This window comes from Anabrus simplex, chromosome 2 (genome assembly GCF_040414725.1).
Source record: "Anabrus simplex isolate iqAnaSimp1 chromosome 2, ASM4041472v1, whole genome shotgun sequence".
In the NCBI taxonomy this organism is placed as follows: domain Eukaryota; kingdom Metazoa; phylum Arthropoda; class Insecta; order Orthoptera; family Tettigoniidae; genus Anabrus; species Anabrus simplex.
The window spans coordinates 467,687,056-467,710,105 of NC_090266.1; the positions used below are offsets into that span (position 1 = coordinate 467,687,056).

The 23,050-nt window shown below is 38.4% G+C and overlaps 1 protein-coding gene across 6 annotated transcripts in view; it reads right to left on the reverse strand.

Moving 5' to 3' along the window:
* The window catches only part of LOC136862890 (spermatogenesis associated 6-like protein), a 220,983-nt gene that overhangs the window by 55,144 nt on the left and 142,789 nt on the right, over positions 1-23,050 (reverse strand). For 5 of the 6 annotated variants that reach the window (XM_067139169.2, XM_067139166.2, XM_067139167.2 and 2 more), the window contains 2 exons: positions 18,933-19,015; positions 4,410-4,446 (listed from right to left, as the gene is read on the reverse strand). In XM_067139169.2, coding sequence (XP_066995270.2) covers positions 4,410-4,446; positions 18,933-19,015 — 120 coding nt within the window. The remainder of the gene's footprint in view (positions 1-4,409; positions 4,447-18,932; positions 19,016-23,050) is intronic. The other variant, XM_067139171.2, reaches the window with a different exon arrangement.

The following is a 23,050-nucleotide window of genomic DNA, read 5'->3' on the forward strand; positions in this document are numbered from 1 at the left end:
GATCAAATTGGAAAGAGAAAAAAATATCATTAACATTTTCGAAATTACGATTATTCGCGACTTTGTGCTCAGCTGGAAAGTGCGCTCACTGTACAAGTTGGTACGAGTACGAAATGACAGAAAGTTTTTAATGTAACATGCGCAAATAAAATAACATTTATAACATTTTATAACATTTTAACACAAACACGAGAAATTCCGTCTTATATTAGGACGAAAACAGTAATAGTCAATCCCAAAACCTTCCATGGCTTTATGTACCATACGTAAGATGCAACATCTGTTCTGGTCTCGATAACAATCGTATACGATAATATTAAAATACTAAATTTGTGTTACTTAAGAAGGAGCAGTTTCGATTGCTGCCTGAAAGCCAAGTGACTATACAGTGCCCTGAGGGAAATGCCGAAAACCTGTTCAGCGACACACTCGAAAAAAGTAAAGAAAAATGAACATCTAACCCTGGACATAATGTAGACCTTTTGCAAGTAGGCCTACGTACATTTGACGAAACTCGTTCCGTCTTCAAATAGAGCTGTCGAAATGCGCTCTGTCTCCTTCCAATTACCGTGGGCACTCTCCACTTTATGATTTCCGAGGATTCTCTAAACAATACTACCCGAATGCGATGCTAAGATGATCCCTTATGCAAGTTCACCGTCAATTGCTTTTCCAGTACAGTACTTCTTCAAATCATCACAATGATGGAACGTCAACACCAAGATCCATAAGTATGCCGTAGCTGTCCTTTCGTAAGATACAGTTTCTTGAAAAACGTGTGATCGAGAATTTGGTGTTGATGGGACTGAAATTTCTGGACTGTAGATCCCGAAAATCGTTTCTTCGAGGAACGGGTAATGCGGGATTTTTACAGTGATTTAATTAGGATGCTCGCGGAACCAAGTAATTTGAACAAATAATATGGGAAAACGTAGTTTCTGGGAACGTATAATCGAGGTTCTACTGTAATTGAGAAGGCCTAGCCAAACAGTGCTTCTTGGCATGTGCACTGGTGGTGAGGTGTCGAGGGGAGAGAAGGGAAAGGCTACCAGTCTGGTCACACAATAGCATAGTGGTGGGGGATATAAGGAGCACCAATCAGACTTGGTTGCACTCCTAGTGGCCCAAGTCTTGGCCACCACTGTAATAAAGTAATGCGACGGCACAAGTTACTCCCAGCATCAGAATTATACTCATACCTGCCAACTTTTAGAAACCAAAAATAGGAAGATTTTTTTATTCCTGAATTTCATTACATATATTCCACCACGGTCTAGGTGAAAAAAGGTCGAGATAAAAGGCATACATATCTACAGTTACAATGCGAATTGACCGTTAAATTTCAAATCTTAAACTACCAAAACATAAAAATGGTTACAAGAAAATGTACCTTATCATTATCATTTATGACACTTAAACGAATAATAATATTTATGTCACACCGACACACGCAACAAAATGCATAATATCGTATTTTCTCGCGTAATTAACGCACTTTTTGACGAAAAATACAGGCGAAAACTTCGGATGCGTAAATTATTCAAGGAATTAAGATATTTACAATTCATTTACATTTAAAAGATACATCAAATATAATATAAGAACACAACTGGTTCAACTCGTTTGCGGTTATCGTCATTTGGCGTAAAATTCCGGAGTGAGATTTGTCCTGAAAATTCAAATAGGGTACATCAGGTAAGTTAGACACAGGGGATTGAAGTACCGACTGGAAAATATTCTTCCCATTACGAGCTGACAATACGACCTGGAGTGAAAACATGAACTAATAAAAGTACAATTCATGTAATGCCATAACAATGACATACCGGCAAAAAAAATTGTCCAACACAAGAAGGGCCGGGCATCGAAGGAGGGACCCTGCTACATTACCCCAAACCGTTCGTATCCAATCTTGTACGAGTGACGTGTCCATCCATCCTTCTTCTTGAATACGAACGTGGATCACTCGCGGAAATTTTGCTTTGGGCATTGTTTTTCGTTTTAGATCAATGTAAGGTGTAAGCTTTCTGAGATCAGCTGTGATAGCAAGCATTGCAGTACATCGTTGTTTTTTGCTTCCGGTAGCGCGTACGATACCACTGTATGATCCTTTCTTATCGATTATTCGACTTTGTGGCATATGGAAACTGATTGGCGTCTGATCTGCGGTTCCTATAAGGGAGATCAAATATTCCTTACTTTACGCTTCTCAATCACAAAACGATGAAAATGGTTTAAATCATTCGTCATTTTTTGGCATGATGATGTTCTTCGCCGAAGAGGAAGTCCATTTCTCTTCATAAAATTAATCAAGACTCGGCTAACCTTCAAATCCGAGACACTGATTCCATGTGCAGCGGTTATTTCACATTCTTTAAAATACTGCATTTCGTGAGAAATTGCTTATCCAACGTTGCGTCACAAAATCATATATTTAAGCAGATCCTTCTCTACTTGCGGAAACTTGCCGCTTTTTGGTCCGCGAAATGCTTTGCGAGACATGTTGGCCGCTTGACGTGCACTTCTGTTACCGCGGTAGCGCACGTTTCATTTGGGCATTGAATACTCGCTGCCCTCTTCCCGTATGTTTCGGCGTAATTGATCACCGTGAGTTAGTATGATGCAGTATTACTCGAATACTGTGGACTGACAATTTTGAGATCACAGAATGTCCCGTACCCGAAACACTCGTAAAACTAGTGCCGGCTAATAACAGCACGTTGCCCTGTATCTGGAATGCCCGCTTTCGCAATAGGAAGCCTGCTACTTGAGTAGTTGACATCTTTATTTCGAAACGCATCCGGAGCTGCGTGATGGATGTTCGAAGTTGTGGGAGCGTCAAATACGTGAACATTTGTTTTTTGTCCACTTTGGACCCAAAAATATTGGGATGCGTAAATTATGCAAGGGCGTTAATTACGCGAAAGAATATGGTAGTTTCTTTATCAGACGGTAAAATGAACGAAAATTTATAGGTATCTCTGAACACTTGGAGATAACGTTTGTTATACTTTTGGCCTTAACGAGAAAATAAACTACCTGAAACTGTCACCGACACAACCCCCTTAAAAACATTCAACTCATTAAAATGATGCACTTAAATACGCGAAACTACCACATACAAAACAATTCCATATGTTCCATACATTATTAACATACGACTTTGGCAGTGGGGGAAAGCATACAAATGCAAGAAAAAAAGGGGCCTAAAACTCCGACGAAACTACGCACAGAAACGACGTTAACAGCGCGCGAACAACAATAATAAACTCATTCTTTCATCCCGATTAACTGAGTCGCCAGCGCGCGCCAGCCTGTCTTGCTTGCAAGACAATTGCCGCCCCGAATCCCCAGCTGTATAAAGCGGACACGCTGCTGTGGTGAGCGGGAAACACGATACACGACGGCGCAGGACGAAATACTCACGAAATAAAGCATCAAATAAATACTCTTGAAAATGAGGTTTCGTAAATTACACAAACACGTAAGAATTTATCGTAGGGGAAGATTATTGGCCGTACTAGAAGTTATATTGGTCAAAAATAGGAAGAGGTAAAAATAAATCGGAAAATCGGAAGACGAGTTAAAAACCGGAAAGTTTCCGGGTAAATCGGAAGGGTTGGCAGGTATGTATACTCCTTCATGCTTCGACGACATTGGTGCCCTCTGCAAAGCACTTTATTTGGAATTCCCAACTATAAAAGATTCTCATACCGGGCTACTTTGGCTGTGCGGTTAGGATTTGCAGCTGTGAGCTTGCATCGGGGAGATAGTGGGTTCGAATCTCACTGTCGGCAGCCCTGAAGATGGTTTTCCGTGGTTTCCCATTTTCACACCAGGCAAATGCTGGGGCTGTATCTTAATTAAGGCCACGACCGCTTCCTTCCAACTCCTACACATTTCCTATCCCATCGTCGCCATAAGACCTATCTGTGTCCGTGCGACGTAAACCCACTAGCAAAAAAAAAAAAAAAATTTCATCTATTTACATGAAGGTCTCTAACATACCAGCACTTCAAATTCCTCCAAAAATTCTACTAAGGAAAATTATACTCAATGGCAGTTATTAATTATGGAGGATAATAAGAAGCAAGAAACTGGATAAAAAGTTTTTGAAAGTCGTGAAACTTAACCAATAAATAATTTGCTGATCATTAAAAATACTGTAAGAGGATATTTTCTGAACAAATATATAAAACATAATTTCTTGTCATATCAAATAAATACAAGATATTAGAATCATTCCGTATTGACTGTTTTCACTTTCATAAATTTCATCATTTATTACTCCATCTAATGATGGAATTATGTTATGTATTGAATAGGAGGATACGTTAAATTTTCCTTTGTAAAGTGAAATATCAAATAATCATACTATTAATAATTATAAAATTAAAATCTGCGCTTACCCACAGGGTACTGATGATCACACACTGCATCTGAAAGCTGTAACATACAAAATTTATTATACTTTATTTCTAGCACATTCCATTTTCCACAATAATATCCACACAAGTATCATGAATGAATTGATGACAGAGAAATTATGTGCCTAAAGTGTTGATAATTAAGCTCACTGGACAAATATTAGTCACCCCTGGAGAAATCATTACAAGCATCATTTCATACCATCTAATTCTGCCTCTGGACTTGATAACCGCCTGGATTCGGTTAGAAAGTGAGTCCACACGGTTGTGCAGGTACGTCGCATCCGGGTTAAGCAACTCTCTGAGGATTTGATTGCGCAATTCCACCAAATTGCAGGGATGCTGATGTCCGCATTTTACCCGCTGTTCCAACATGGCCCACAGATTTTCAATGGGGTTCAAGTCAGGTGATTTTGCAGGCCAATCGAGATGTTACAGGGTGGGGGAGTATTCATAAAACCAGTCACATATGCGTCTAGCCCCATGAACTTTGCTGTTGTCATTTTGAAAAATCAGGGTATCAATAGCATACTCATCCTGCAGATATTGACTGAAAGGCAACATCTAATCATCCAGAATGTTTAAATGAACATGCTGGTTCACATTAGTGATCACTTCAGTGAGCGGGCCCAGCCCATAATTCGAAAAACACCCCCAAAACATCACAGACCAACCTTCAGCTTGAACCTGACCTTGCACATATCAAGATTAAAAAGATCCATTTGGACTTTGCTGTACTCAGCGATGTGCATCATTGGAATACTGCCAAAAACTTGATTCGTCAGACCACATCATGTTCCGCCAGTCAGCGAGTGTCTACATTCAATTATTTATATCCCAGTGAAGACGCGAAACTTTACATGCCTGTGTGAGCAATGGCCTCTTGCGAGGTGTTTAACTCCAAATATTCATTGCATGCAGTTCCTGTCGCAAAGTTCTCTCACTAACAGGTTGGGACGGACTTTTATTCATTGACTGCAGCATTTTCTGTCGGGTTTGGAAGCAATTTTGATTCACAAGCCTTGAAACGCATCTCCTGTCCCTTTCAGTCAAGATCATTTTCCAACCACAATTCTGACGTGTTTCATGGCCACGCGCAGTACACCACTGCTTGAAGACAGACTGAACAATCCGCTGAGAAACACCAACAAATCCAGTGACTTCACGCACCGTATGACCATGAGCACGGCCAAACACAATTGCGCCTTTTTGCCACTCTGTCGCATTCTTACATCTAACCATGTTGACATACACTGTCCGTTTGATACATCAAAGCCATTAATGTGTGTCTGATCACTACTGCCTTATGCTCATGTAGAGGCAGTGTGCGTGCGGTTGAGCACAGGACTAGGCTGTGCTATCTGTACAAGCTTAATGATCCATCTGTGCGCGAGGCCGATGACCTTCGATGTTAGGTCCCTTTAAACAACAATCATCATCATCATCATCACCACCACCACCATCACCATCTGTGCGTGTGCAGTAGGGTGACTCATTTTTTGTCCGGTGAGCTTATAATACCAGCTCACTACTGGTTTCATCCTATAGTTGTGCAGTAAAAGTAGTACTCATCTAAACTCATAAAGGCAGATTCAATTGTCTTTATACAATAGGTATGAAATGAAGGTGTATATACGGTAATATTTACGTACCATACCTTCAATAAAAATGAGATGTTAATACTAGTATTAGGTAACTTATAGTCAGCAATCACACAATCATAAGTAAGATTAGACTAACCAGGTTCGTCTCTACCTTTTCATCATACTGTTTCTATCTTAAGGTGGTATAACGCATATCATAATAAACTGATTTTTATTGAATCAAATGGACTGAGAAAGTAATTTACTTTGTTTTGACATACAATTTTTCTTTTGGGAGCAGAAAATGGCTAACAAATAGCAGAACAGACTACCTTTCTTGACTCTGTTTCTTCTTTACATCTCACTTTGATAGTCTTCTTCATTATCGTCCTAATCAATAGGAGCTAATGACCACTCCGTTTTGTAGCATATAAAAACAAAATCGAACAAGTTTCCTATGCTATACAGGTCAAGTAGCTGTGAGCTTGCATTCAGAAGATACTGGGTTCAAACCCTCCTCTTCAGAGCCCTTAAGGTGGTTCTCTGTAGTTTCCCATTTTCACATCAGGAAATGCCGGGTATGTACTTTTATTACGGCCTCAGTCGCTTCCCTCCCTGTCATAGCCCTGGCCTATTCCATCATTGCCATAAGACCAGTTTGTATTGGTATGATATAAAACAAATAATATAAAAATAATCATGACGACACCTACCACTATCACCAGTTAGTTTGCTACCGTGACGACATAATAGTTTGCCAGCGACGCTCGCTGTTGATGGACTTAGTATTAAAGATCTAAATTCATAAATATCTCCATTATTATAGTTTGTAGGTAAAAATGTATTAGATATAAAAAAATGAAAATGAGATTTCCTATAATTATAGTTATGTGCACTTTTTATATATAACTAATATTTTTGGATATATTTTGAATTTTGGAAATAATAATAATAATAATAATAATAATTATAATAATAATAATTATTATAATAATACATACATACATACATTATCATTATAGACTGTTATGCCTTTCAACGTTCAGTCTGCAAGCCTCTGAGAATTTACTAAACGTCGCCACAATCCTTGATTTGCAACTAGTGTTGTGGCCTCATTTAGTTCTATACCTCGTATCTTTAAATCGTTATAAACCGAGTCTAACCATCGTCGTCTTGGTCTCCCTCTACTTCTCTTACCCTCCATAACAGAGTCCATTATTCTCCTAGGTAACCTATCCTCCTCCATTCGCCTCACATGACCCCACCACCGAAGCTGGTTTATGCGTACAGCTTCATTCATTGAGTTCATTCCGAAATTGGCCTTTATCTCCTCATTCCGAGTACCCTCCTGCCATTGTTCCCACCTGTTTGTACCAGAAATCATTCTCGCTACTTTCATGTCTGTTACTTCTAACTAATGAATAAGATATCCTGAGTCCACCCAGCTTTTGTTCCCGTAAAGCAAAGTTGGTCTGAAAACAGACTGATGTAAAGATAGTTTCGTCTGGGAGCTAACTTCCTTCTTACAGAATACTGCTGATCGCAACTGCAAGCTCACTGCATTAGCTTTACTACACCTTGATTCAATCTCACTTACTATATTACCATCCTGGGAGAACACACAACCTAAATACTTGAAATTATCGACCTGTTCTAGCTTTGTATCACCAATCTGACATTCGATTCTGTTGAATTTCTTACCTACTGACATCAATTTAGTCTTCGAGAGGCTAATTTTCATACCATACTCATTGCACCTATTTTCAAGTTCCAAGATATTAGACTGCAGGCTTTTGGCACAGTCTGCCATTAAGACCAAGTCATCAGCATAGGCCAAACTGCTTACTACATTTCCACCTAACTGAATCCCTCCCTGCCATTTTATACCTTTCAGCAGATGATCCATATAAACTACGAACAGCAAAGGTGAAAGATTACAGCCTTGTCTAACTCCTGTAAGTACCCTGAACCAAGAACTCATTCTACCATCAATTCTCACTGAAGCCCAATTGTCAACATAAATGCCTTTGATTGATTTTAATAATCGACCTTTAATTCCATAGTCCCCCTGTATGGCGAACATCTTTTCCCTCGGTACCCTGTCATATACTTTCTCTAGATCTACGAAACGTAAACACAACTGCCTATTCCTCTCAATTTTCAATTACCTGGCGCATACTGAAAATCTGATCCTGACAGCCTCTCTGTGGTCTGAAACCACACTAGTTTTCATCCAACTTCCTCTCAACGACTGATCGCACCCTCCCTTCCAAGATGCCAGTGAATACTTTGCCTGGTATACTAATCAATGAGCTACCTCGATAGTTGTTGCAATCCTTCCTGTTCCCTTGCTTATAGATAGGTGCAATTACTGCTTTTGTCCAATCTGAAGGTACCTTACCAACACTCCACGCTAATTTTACTACTCTATGAAGCCATTTCATCCCTGCCTTCCCACTATACTTCACCATTTCAGGTCTAAATTCATCTATTCCTGCTGCCTTATGACAATGGAGTTTATTTACTATCCTTTCCACTTCCTCAAGCATAATTTCACCAACATTATTATCCTCCTCCCCATGAGCTTGACTGTTTGCAACACCACCATGATGATTTCCTTTTACATTGAGAAGATGTATTGCAAACTGTCCACTTCATGGCCATATCGATGAGTATAATCAACAAATTAATCTAAAAAGCCACCTAATCGATACTTTATTTCTTTTGCCTTTGGCAAACTTAAAAATACATTAACAAACACAGTACATGTTTCGACCACTTAGTGGTCATCTTCAGCTGTATATAAAAATAAAAAAATCTTAAATGATAACATTTAAAAGCAAGCACATTGGATCTTAAAACTATATCCCATGGGAATCCAAAAACTATTGTACTAAATGCTTTAAATGAAATGGAAGACGGTGGGGGGGGTAAGGAGATTATTGTGAATGATACTTAAATTACAGTATCGTTTACAATTGTGTTTAAAAACTTAAATGATGAAAAACATATTTAAAATATTTAAAAGCGTCTATGGTAAAATTCTTTTTGATAACATTAGGTGGCGTGAATAAAAAGTTCGTGTTTGTAATAATCTTCAGGCATTTGTGAGAAAAATAATAACTTAATTAAAATTCGCATCTGTGGTGATGTTAAACACTTTGTTTTTAATAAACATACTTTAAAATATTCTAAAGTGTCTATGGTAAGGCACTTATTCAAAAACACTTGTGCTTGAATGAAAGTTTATGTCATAAGCACCAGTCTTCATGTATTTATTGTTTATATTTAATAACTTCCTTGAGTGATATTCTTGTGGTTAAAAGGCCGTGTCGACTGTTTAACTTCCGAGAATTGCTCTTCGGAATGTGATAAAAGAAATTGTGTCTGTCGTTTAACTTGCTAAAACCCTGTGGTGGCTTCTGTTATATAAAATGGCGATCTGATTCGGGCAGCTTGCCTCGCGATCTGTAACCAGCAGGAGATCCTAATATATTAAAGTATGACATATGATAAAAGTAAAAAGCTCCGAATTCTAAATAGATAGCGGGAAGATATTTGTATTCGAGATTGCGTGGCCTTGACTTACCTTATCTGGCAAATGTTTAATCCGCGTTGCCTCGGAGAACTGCCTTCGTGCACGACCTAGTGTGATAGCGGTGTGACATGGTCTGATTGTTCGTGGAATATTCCGGAGAAAGGGGAAGTAGAGTTGTGTCGTCATCTAGTACGTCTTGTGAGGGGGGAGGGATTACCGGTTGTGTTTCAGTGACGTCGTGTTCGAGTATTTCATTTGTTTGTCTTGTTTGTTTACTGTTTACCATTACCACGTATTTACTGAATTGTTCATATAGGAGGTTTTTTTTCGTTCCCTCTTCTCTAGTTTATCGAGAGTAATGTGGATGTTTTCTAGGTTATTCATTAAACTTCCTTTATTAATCCTACTGATAATTTGGAGATCTTGTCTGATGTTAGTGAAATTGTGATTTGCCTCCTTCATATGAGCTCCCATAGCAGAGTATCTTCTGTATTTCTCTGCATTAACATGTTCCTGATATCTAATTAAAAAGCCCCACGTATGTTTTTTTGCACTGGGTACATGTCAATCTGTAAATGCCAGATTCCTGGAATTCGTCATCTTTAAGTTTATTGACTTTATTGTGATTAAAAAATCTGTGTTTTGTATTGTTGTTGGTTGAGAAAGCTATTTTGGTATTGTGCTTCTTAAACAAATTCGTGATTTCATAAATCCTCGGGTTATTAAAGGTGAATTTGACGTATTTCTTTGCATTCTCCGATTGTTGCTTTAGTTTAATTTGTTGTTGATATTTGCACTTAGTAATGATTTTGTTAATGAATTTCAAACTGAAACCGTTATGTAAGGCTTGTTGACGAATGAAAGATAGTTCCTTCTTTCTGTCTGTATCTGTTAACGGGATTTCAAAGGCCCTGTTGACGAAACTGTAGTAGGCGGATTTCTTTTGTGAAGTGGGATGTAAAGAATCGCTTTTAATTGTAGTCGGTGTAAAAGTGGGTTTTCTGTGTATTTTAAACTGGAAATGGTTGTTTATCCGAATTGTTTGAATATCTAGAAAATTGAGTGTACCTTCTTCTTCTTCTTCCTCTTCTTCTTCTTCTTCTTCTTCCGCTGTGAATGTAATGTTTGGGTCTAAAGTATTCAAGGTATTTAGAATTCTTTGACTGTCATTAAGTTCTTTGTTTATAATGACAAAAGTATCGTCAACAAAGCGTACCCAGAAATCTAGTCCTTTAATGTGGCCTACTATCTGAGTGTATTCCAAGTGATCGAGGTATATGTTAGCTAAAATTCCAGAGGCCGGTGCTCCCATAGGTAGTCCGTCTTGCTGATAAATTTTATTATTAAAAGAAAAGAAATTATGGTTCAATACGAATTCCAGGATAGTTATGAAGTTTTCTATTTCAGGTTTACTGATGCGTTTGTGGTCTAATAAATTAGTTTTTATAATCTTGATAGTGTCTTTTATAGGAATGTTCGTATACATGTCTTTAATGTCGAAGGAACTTGTTACGTGAGAACAAGTTAATTTGAAATCTTTAGCAGCCTTACAAAACTCTTTAGAGTTTTTTATCGAGGTTTTGGTATAAAGAACATAGTTTTGGGACAAAAACTTATGAATAAATTGAGAGGCTTTGTACGTAGGACTTTTCTGAAAATTAATTACTGGTCTAACGAACGAAAAAAACCTCCTATATGAACAATTCAGTAAATACGTGGAAATGGTAAACAGTAAACAAACAAGACAAACAAATGAAATACTCGAACACGTCACTGAAACACAACCGGTAATCCCTCCCCCCTCACAAGACGTACTAGATGACGACACAACTCTACTTCCCCTTTCTCCGGAATATTCCACGAACAATCAGACCATGTCACACCGCTATCACACTAGGTCGTGCACGAAGGCAGTTCTCCGAGGCAACGCGGATTAAACATTTGCCAGATAAGGTAAGTCAAGGCCACGCAATCTTGAATACAAATATCTTCCCGCTATCTATTTAGAATTCGGAGCTTTTTACTTTTATCATATGTCATACTTTAATATATTAGGATCTCCTGCTGGTTACAGATCGCGAGGCAAGCTGCCCGAATCAGATCGCCATTTTATATAACAGAAGCCACCACAGGGTTTTAGCAAGTTAAACGACAGACACAATTTCTTTTATCACATCCCGAAGAGCAATTCTCGGAAGTTAAACAGTCGACACGGCCTTTTAACCACAAGAATATCACTCAAGGAAGTTATTAAATATAAACAATAAATACATGAAGACTGGTGCTTATGACATAAACATTCATTCAAGCACAAGTGTTTTTGAATAAGTGCCTTACCATAGACACTTTAGAATATTTTAAAGTATGTTTATTAAAAACAAAGTGTTTAACATCACCACAGATGCGAATTTTAATTAAGTTATTATTTTTCTCACAAATGCCTGAAGATTATTACAAACACGAACTTTTTATTCATGCCACCTAATGTTATCAAAAAGAATTTTACCATAGACGCTTTTAAATATTTTAAATATGTTTTTCATCATTTAAGTTTTTAAACACAATTGTAAAATTGCTCATTCTAAAAATTTCCCCCTTTTTTGTTCCCCTTAAGTGGATTTTCCAAAAAAATTATCTGTCTCTTTACTTTTACAGGAGATTCCAAATACCAGTTTTCAAACTTGCAACATGTTAAGAGTCTGAGATACATTGTAGGCCTAGCTATACTTTTTAAATTCAAACCTGGTTGTCACTCCCATTCACCCTCTAGTCATTGGATTTTTCAAAAACAAAAAAGTACGTGTTCCTTTATTTTTAAAGGAGATTCCAAATACCAATTTTCATGTCTGTAACATCTTCATTTTTTGAGATATAAGTATCCTGATGAAAGGTATTCCAACCAATTTTCCTCCTTTTTTGCCTTCTCCCCCTTTTAATGGGATTTTGCGAAAACAAAAAGCACGTGTTTCCTTATTTTTAAAGGAGATTCCAAATACCAAGTTTTATGTCTGTAAACTTAAGTTTTACCCTCATTTAAAAATTTCACCCCCCTTTTCACTCCCTTAGCAACAAAAAAAATACGTGTTTCTTTCTAAAGGAGATTCTAAATACCAATCTTTACATCTATAAACTTTTAAAGTTCTAAGACATAGAAACACTAATTTTAAAAATTTCTAAAATTTCACCCCATTTGTCACTCCAGCTTAACCCCCAATAATTGGATTTTCCAAAAACAAAAAATACGTGTTTCTTGATTTTTAAATGACATTCAAAATACCCATTTTCAGGTCTATAATATCTTCATTTTCTGAGATATAGGTATCCTCATTAAAGGCATTCAACCCCATTTTCACCCCTCCTAGTGGGATTAAAAAACATATTTCTTTAATTTCAAAGGAGGTTCTAAATACCAAATTTTTTACATCTGTGAACTTTTAAAGTTTTGAGATATATTTTTGTTATAGATACACTCATTTTAAAAATTCACCCCCTTTTCACCCCCTTAGCAACGGAATATCCAAAAATCCTCCATTAGCAAGCACCTACATTGTAATATAAATGTATCCTCAAAATTTCATTTCTTTATGTCCAGTAGTGGCTCGGTGATGATGAATCAGTCAGTCAGTCACGACAAGTTATTTTATATATATTGTACCGGGAACGCCGCTACGACAGAAGTCCGAAGTATGTTTGTTGAACTTTGCGCGAGGTGGAAGGTAGGCAGCCCGCCGAACGCAGTGACGTACCCAGCGAGTGACGTGGCCGCCGTAAGCCAGCTATACGCAACCATATAGGGTGATGTTTCAGCTTACCCTCAAAAGTACATTTTGCGCTACTTTATCGCTATTTCGACACTGCCATCTTAAAAACCATTACAATGGACGTAATCTGTCAAGATTTCAAGAAAATCCACCGAGTATTATAGGAGTCATAAGGGTAGATAATACCCGGGTTCTAGACACTTCCACGCAAACGGGTATAAAAGGAGGACCACCCGACCTACGAATTCAGTATCTGTCACTCCGCCGTCTCTGTGACACGGGTGACAGGAGGAGCATTGTGTGTGTCGAACTTCTAGTTGACAGTCTTCGAAATCCAAGTATTGGAACTTCGGTATTTTCTCTAAGTGTTGTGTCGGGACTTTATCATATTCTTGAAGTGCCTGATTGGGACTTTGTTATTTTCTGCGAGCATCGTGTTGGAACTTTGTCATATTGACACAATGGAACTTGGTTATTTTTCGTGTGTCGTGATTGGACTTTAAGAAAATATCAAAGTGCCATATAGGAACTTCGTTATTTTTCCGAAGCATCTCATTGGAACTTAGTTATTTTCGCCAAGTGACACGGTAAGACTTTATTATTTTCTTAAGGTGACATACTGGAACATTGTCATCAGAACTTTATTTTCTTCGAGTGTCGTGTTGGGACTTTAATATTTTGACACATCGGAACTTTGTTATTTCTACACATTGGAAGTTTGTTATTTTTTTGAAGTGCCACATAGGGACTTAGTTACTCGACGACGATTGAAAGGACTTTGAATTTTCACGAGTGTTGTGTACCACATGGAACTTACGTTTCGAACTTATTCGAACTTGTATTTTGTGAATCAATTTCTGGAACACTGAAATTTTCTGAGCGTGTAGGATGAACTTGTGCCCTACCAACATAAACTTTTGTGTGAACGATATGACTTGTAAAGACTGTGAAACTTAGGGGACGTTCAACATTACGTTTAATTGTGAATTATGCAATACTTTCCAAGTGCTGCACTGGGACTTGTGTTTTGATTCTTATCCTCATTAAAGACTGTGACAATTCAGAATACGCATGTCGCGTTCCCAGAAAGCCTAGAACTTTCCAGTAGTTTGAGTGAATCCATAATTTATTAAGTCAGACTTTTTCTTTCAAATATCATTTTCTTTAATGGCTATTCACTTCGCCTATTGCCGGAATAAGACAGTTTCCGAGTGCTATTTATTCAGTTCATTGCCAATGTGTTTTAAATCTTCAGAAACTATGCATTAAGAAATGTGGTGACTATAATCCTCTAGAACATTCCAATTTACAGTAAGCTTGCATTATGAACTTGCATTTCTACCGGTACAAACTCAAAATCATCTTGTTCTTCGAGTGATTATTCCAGAACGTTGTGATTTAATATCTAGAGTGCAGTAACCATAATTAAAAGGTCATATCTGTTCAGACAGTGCCATGAATGTGTGGAGTGCTGTGCAGAAAACTCAAATGTGAATTACGTCTCAAATCGAACCCAGGAACGTGTGCCAATCTTCGAGACATTCCAGAACTCCTCATCCGAGCAGGGGTGGTCGCTGCCCAGGCGATGTCCAGCACCATCCCAGGACTCGGAGGTACCAACCAGCCACGACACTTCCATGCTGCTGTACGAAGGTGATATGAACTTGCTTTTGATGATCAATAAACTCAATTTATCAAAAAAATCTCTAAAATTGATAACTATACCCCTCTCTCTACCAACTCCAATAATAAAGCCACTCCCTAGGATAAGATCCATGCTCGTTAATTTAATATCAAGCGCCTTAAAGATATGAACACTTTTTTACGGGTACAATATATATACATATATATATAGATAAATTTTATCATGAAATGGCTTAAAATAATTAATCTGTGAGGGGAAGTCCTTTGTAACTACATCTTCAAGAGAAAGTTCAAGTCTATCTTTGTGCAGTGCCAAAACAAGATGTGGATACCATTAATCAAAGTCATTACACCTTTCTTCTTCCGTTACATCACAGCGGCTCCATCACGTGCTACTGCAATAGGTTTTCTTAAAAATATTCTTTGTTTCTTTTTTTCTTTTCTTTTTTTTACAATTTGCTTTACGTTGCACCGACACAGGTAGATCTTGTGCCGATGATGGGATAGCAATGTGAAGGACGTGACTGTGGCCTTAATTAAGGTACAGCCTCAGCATCTGCCTGGTGTGAAAATGGGAAACCACAGAAAACCATCTTCAGGGCTGCCAACAGTGGGGTTTGAATCCACTATCTCTCTAAAGCAAGCTCACAACTGCGGGACCCTAATTGCATGGCCAAATAGCTCAGTCTGTTTAGAAATTACTCTATGTTGAGAAATGACAAATGTGTGAGAATAAATCAAAGTAATGCAGTTTGGACATGAAATGGTTACATAAACACAAGCAAGTACTGAGGACTCAACTCACATGAGTCGTTAAGGGCTACAACTCCTATCTGTGATTTTCAACTCCAAGGCAAGTCCAACAGTGTTGAATAATGACTTGTTTATAGTCATACGGTCATAGGACACAGTAGGCAGATTGCAGAAACGGTATTTAAATGATGTTTACGGTTAAACAATGCCTAAGTATGGCTGCCGCATTGCAGAGACATTATTTATCACTTAGACACTGTCTAAAACCAATGTTCAACCGGTTATGTTTAAACACTGCCGAGAGCACTGTTTAACCTCAAATGAGAGGAGTGAATCACAATCAGAGGTTATGTACTGTGAAATATGTCATTTGTATTATCATGTTGAGATGATTCCGGGAAGGTTAATCCGACGACCTCTCTGTGGGTCGCCCGTTGCTAAATCTCAGCAATTCGTTTGACATGCACAGGGAGATAGATCTTAAAATAAGGTTTCGCTTTTCGAGAGACTTGTTTCTTGAGACTGACAAAGTGACAGTCCGGTAATTGTCAACTTGAATACAATTCTTGGCAACCGATATATTTTATTATATACATGGGTTAATTTCCATGGAATTATAGGTCAATCCGACTACATACATATCAGAATTTCATGTCCCGATTGTCAGAGGGCTGTCACATACATCAACCGGGAGGGATTCACTTATATTTATTGCCAACTAAACACACATAGTAGTGAAAACTAAAAAGTAGGTTGTATGGGGTTTATATATGTATAATCGTATAAGTTTTCCGCAAGAGGTGGTGATTATTGTTTAAAGAGGACTGGGGAAGAAGAGCCATGGCCATAATAACAGCCCTAGTATTTGCCTGGTGTCAAAATAGGGAACTACGGAAAACAATCTTCACAGCTGCCGATGATGCGTTTCGAACCTATGATCTCCAGAATGCTAGCTACATCTATATGGCCCGTACAACACACTCGGTTACACATTACTATTGCTTTATCTTCCCTTCGTCGAAGCTACCGTATTTATGAGTAGATTACACTCACTGTAACAACGCTATAATGAAAGCTACACTTCTTCGTACGGTGGCGTGTCGCTTTAGTGTTGATAATATTATGAGCTTTAATTTCCACCGAAAGCAATACTCTTATCTGTGGGCAAGTCATGCTCAGCCATATTTGAGTAATGTGTAGGAAGACAAACAGCTGATTGGCATTTGGCGCGTGCACCGACGAATTTCATTTGTTGCGTCAAGCAAAGAGTTGCATGAAAGATACTTCTGCCTCCATTTTCAAACCAAAATTGAAACTTTAAGCGATGTCTGGCTAAACATTGACTGGACATTGTTTATGCAATGGAAAATCATGCTCGATTTAGACGTTGTTTAGGTAGACAATATCTAAGGCTTAAAACTAGTCGTCGTTTCTGCAATCGGCCCAGTGTGTCTACTCACAGGGTCAGAAACTGGTAGCACTCTCAAGAAATCAAGCAACCAAATCAGCACAAAGTTTTACATGGCTGTTGACTGAGAGACCACAGTGACAGGACCTCAATTTTTACATATAACACGAGTCACAGGAACATGACTTTTCCTTTCAAAAATCCAATATGCATTGGCTGAAATTCAGATAGCAAATGTTTTGGTGAGAAGCCAGTGAAAATGTCACTGAACTGACAAACCCCTTCTTTGGTGTCAATGTGCATAGGGGAATTCTTATCCCTCAACATCAAATTTACAAAAAATATAAAAAAAGTTGTAAACTAGAATAAAACTAGAATTGATAAGATTTCTTGAGATTTTTTTTTTTTTTTTTTTTTTTTTTTTTGCTAGTTGCTTTACGTCGCACCGACACAGATAGGTCTTATGGCGACGATGGGACAGGAAAGGGCCAGGAGTTGGAAGGAAGCGGCCGTGGCCTTAATTAAGGTACAGCCCCAGCATTTGCCTGGTGTGAAAATGGGAAACCACGGAAAACCATTTCTTGAGATATACTAACAGCAATGGGTTGAGAAATACATAAGTACCATATCGGATGTACTGCTCATATACGACTACCGTTTTCATGAAGGAACTATACCAAATGGATAGGAAATTGCTATAACAGCCCCAGTGTGCAAAGAAAGTGTGATAAACAAAGTGGATAACTACAGACCAGTTACCTTGAGATGTGTTGCATGTAAGCTCTGGGAAAGCATTTTCTCTATTTATATTATACACATTTGCAATTACTAAATGGTTTGACAGATGGCAATTTGTGCTTAGGAAAGGTTATTCCAGTGAGATTCAACTTACAGGATTCCAGCTACTTGCTTTACGTCGCACCGACACAGATAAGTCTTATGGCGACGATGGGATAGGAAAGGGCTAGGACTGGGAAGGAAGCTACTGTGGCCTTAATTAAGGTACAGCCCCAGCATTTGCCTGATGTGAAAATGGGAAACCACGGAAAACCATCTTCAGGGCTGCCGACAGTGGGGTTCGAACCCACTATCTCCCGGATGCAAGCTCACAGCTGCGCGGCCCCAACCGCATGGCCAACTCACCCGGTTATTTTAAATTTGGGAGGTCAAATGGAGGTATATCATAGTCAGTTTTGTGTTAAATGCTACAAACAGATCAATGCAAAAATTATTCAATACTTAACTCTAGTGTACATATGATGGATCAGAGACTCATGCTGACACCAAATAAATAACATCAATGCAATGGAGTAAAATATATGGTTCATCAGATCCAGAACAGTACAGTAAATCATCTTTGCTTTCTGAGGATTAATTTGTAAGTTCAGCACACCAGGCAAGTCATTTACACTATTCAGGAGACAGTGAGCGAGTGAGTGCTGTGATGAATGAATGCACCAATTTGCTAATCCAGCCAAACACTCCTTTGTGTTCCCACAAAATGGTATTTAAAAAAGTCTGATCAAACCTTTCTCCATGACTTTCAGACTTCAACTGTCAATGGTATTGTGGGAGACAATACAAGGAAAACTGAAGGAGAGGAAAAAAGAGAACAATTGAATGTAAAGAAACATTAGAGGATCACGGTGGACTAATCTTGAGGGAACAAGGAAGCACAGTAGCAATTAGGACAAGGATTAGGACAGTGTCAGAGGATAGAGGAGAAAGTTGTTTTGTTGATGTCACTGAAAATTATAATTCAATAATAAAGTAATTCTACTCGTAACTATTCTATTAAGATATTAGAGCTGTACTCACACCTTGGTAAGTTTCACTGAAATATTTTCTATATTTGTTGCAAACAGTACAGCATACAGGTACATGGGCTTTGTAGTCATCATCTGTGGAAAGTAATTGATGGCATCACAATATGAATGAAAAGTGAAATAATTTGCAGACTCTGCAGTGCAAAGCCAATTTCATTATTCAACAGAGGTTTATGCATATTAAGATAATAAATACTAAATAAACAAAAAGGAAATTATAATACACTGGATTACATAAGCTTGAAGGCCAGTGGAAGTTGGTGTTTCAGAACCAATTTTTTGAAAGAATTTTAGTTCAGTGACACAGATGTACCCCTCTTTATATAGGAGGCAGCTTAGGACAGAACTAGAGGTAGTGTTCAATATAGCAATGATTTCCAAGAGCTGTCTGACTATCACTGAGGGGTGAATGTCTTGGCCTTCGGTATTCAGAGCCCAAAGTTCGATTCCCGACCAGACTGAGGTATTTTAATTTTAAACTGTTAATTCCGTTGGGTTGAGAACTTTATGTCTGTCCTGTCTCCATCAACTAACATACCACACGTAACACTGCCCTCCACCATCTAAGTGCACAGTTTCCTAAACAAGCCAACATCCACCACCACCTTCTCAACACTTGATCCAGAAATATGAAAAGAAAAGAAAGTGTAAAATGAAAATGGTACCCCAGCCAGTAATCTCTATGAGGGAATCCAGGCAGCAGAGCGAGCATTGAAAGTAGTGTAACGGATTCTGGGGATGTTAAACCTAGTGAGAACATCAAGGACTTGTCGAAGAGTCCCTCATCTTAAGAATCCGGCCCAAATAGATTGAGCTCACAAAAGCTCTGAAGACAAACACAGTCAAAATTCTAGCAATTCAAGAGACAAGTGTCCTATAGGAAGATATCTCAATGATATATGAATACTGGATGTTGAAATCCAAGGCTAAGATCACATCTGCTAATTTAGTTATTCTAGGTGCAGCCATCTTAGTTCATATATCCATTGTAGAGTCTGTAGTGGACTTTAAAGCTATTTTCCCATCTGCCAACTCTCACTACTAAGTGTTACAGCAAGGCTTATACCCTAATCAATGCTCATGCTCCTATCAGTCAAGACAATTCCAGGAATCCTGAAAAAGTCAAGACCATTTGAACTCAACTTGATAATGTCCCGTCTGGAATTTAGACTCCAATAATTCTTTTAATTTATATATCATGAAAGATGTCTTCCATTTTGGCAACAAAATTGGGAGGAGGAATTTTTAGAAGTCCAGTAATAAAATCACAGATCACCTTAGCAACCTGGAGGATAGAGTACATGTCTTGACCTTTTATTTAATAATTCAGTTTCTTCAAATTTTTCTCTTTCTTACACTTAGTATTTTTGATTTCCCTTTAGATACCTGATCAACATTTTTATTCTTCATTTAAGAAATACGGAGCTTAAATTTCATTCTGTTCCGACATTGACGACCGATAATACTTGACATTTCCATTGAAAAAAGTCCACTCCTCCAGCTGACCACTTTTTCTTCAACTCTGGATGTATTTCTAGTCAAATCAGCACGAATTTTAATCACAGCAAGACCGGAGAATGATAAATATTTTAAGCAAAGGTGAGTTTTTATTGTATACTGTTAAATTCTTTCTTATTAGTTTTATTCTCATGTACTACTGTTTTATATATAGCCTATGTCTTATTTCTTGTAAATCAAGCTGAAGATGACCTTAATACAGGTCTCAAAATATGACCTTAGATATAATGTTTAGACAGGCCATTTAATTTTAGTGGTAATATTTTATTGTACTGAACAGGTGGACAATTTCAGTAAATTCTTATTAAGAATTTTTACATATACCAGCATTCTTGAGCCAATGACTTTTTAGTTTGAGTTCTCCTCATCATAAGTTGAGTTTTTTGCAGGATTACTTTCAATTTCATGGAGTAACTTTGTTGCATTAGCATTAGTTTCATTCTTGACATGTTCCCACCAAAATTCATCAGTCAAAACTCAGCTGGCATTTCAGCATTCCCTGGATTCTCATCTAATCTTCTTGCTACTACAGCGTTTAGTTCTCCATCTAAATTACATGTGCATTATTTGGTACATTGTTTGTGTCCACTTCCAGTCTTCGAGGTTATACACATGCCCACATGCATCCCATTCTTCATTTTCTTTAATAATGCCATCTAATTCTTCAGAATTGTTACTGCTAACCTCACTTGAAGGTAATTAGATATCACTGTCATCAGAAAAACCGTCAATGACATTGCTTTCCTCCAAACAACATAATATTCTAGCTTCATCGGACTTGGCAACGATGTTGACTTCACCTACACCAATGCTGAAGGGCCGAGATGGCAGAAATATGACTACCAACATCTCTTAGACATGTTGGGATCACAAAGAAATATCAATACGTATCCATAGTGTACCATACTGTTCATGACTAGATATGTGATATTTAACGCAATTGTAATATTCCGCAATAGGACGCCATGCATATGGGCGTGAAGCCGAATAGAACGCACAAGTTTGGGCGCGGCTGTGTGCACCTGAGACAGAAGATCTGTAAGAAGCAGGACAGAGACATGTGAAATCTGTTAGGGGGAGTCCTCTGCCACCTTAACAGCATTTAACGCGGGAAGAGACAGGTTTACCACATCACGGGAATCGAGGGATATCTCGTCTTCCCGAGGGTTTTTGAGGGATATAAAAGGACGAATATAATCCCCAGAATTTTGTGAACATTATGGTATGTCCAACGCCGTTAATATATGACAAATTCGATAATTCTACATTAAAACGGCCACCGTGGGAAGCAGTCAAGTAGCCACATACCAGAGTCAAGTGTGTATCGCTGTAGATCCCCCGGCTTGGCTTCGGTTTCTGCACCCTATAAGAACTGGGAGATTTCGAGGGAAGCATCTCATTCAACTGCAAGATCGCTGCCAGTGCATGTCGCGTGTATCTTTGTCTGTCTTGATTATCGTGCCATAAACCTTTGTTTGAACAAAGACTGTGATTACGTTTGAGCGGTCACGCTAACTTTATTCAGAGAAGAAGTGATTTGAATAACAGTTTCATCGTGAGGTTAGATTTGGATTTACCGGGCGAGTTGGCCGTGCGGTTAGGAGCGCGCAGCTGTGAGCTCGCATCCGGGAGATAGTGGGTTCGAGTCCCACTGTCGGCAGCCCTGAAGATGGTTTTCCGTGGTTTCCCATTTTCACACCAGGCAAATGCTGGGGCTGTACCTTAATTAAGGCCACGGCCGCTTCCTTCCCATTCCTAGGCCTATCCTGTCCTATCGTCGCCATAAGACCTATCTGTGTCGGTGCGACGTAAAGAAAATAGCAAAAAAAAATTTTGATTTTATCATGGTGCGGTCATGAATCCATAATAGTTCGACCATAAACACTGCCATCTGTATAGACTTCTTCACAGAAGTGACACGGGTAGGCTTACAGTAAGATGCTGATCGGTAATAGGATTTGAACTACAAACTATGAACTGAAATTATTCAGGTTATTTTGGACTGACACACATGTGTGGTTGAGTTAAAATAACAATTTAGCTTGACAAATAAGGCTATGAATTCATTTTCAGCAAAGTAGGCCTGCATACATATCCGTGCGTGGTTTCACAGTAATAGAAACTATGACTAACTTCACCAAGCTTGTAACCTATCTGTTACGCCCAAGAAACTGAGTAGGAGTGACGACTGTGTTGTGCGGTTAAATGACTGAGTATTTCATTGCAGTAATTCCCGCAACAACTTTCAAGACCGCGTGTACGCGAACTTCAAGCTCAGCATCAAGAAGATGCCTATGATGGACCTACCTGCGGACATCAGTACGAGAGGATCAACCATGAACAACATCCTCATCATGTCTGGCTAGATGGTATAGCCGGGTCTCGATGGAGAGAGCAGAGGGTCGCCTAATATGAGCTAAGTGAACCAAGGTTGTTAACATGTAGTAGGATTAGTGACAGTTATGCAGAGAGTTAGTGATCAGTTATGTAAATATGAGTTAGTTAAGCCCTTTGGCAAGTATGGTAATATAACTGAGATGCTACTGGTGCCCTTCAGGCTATTGTATAAGATTAAGATCATGTTGGGTGAGA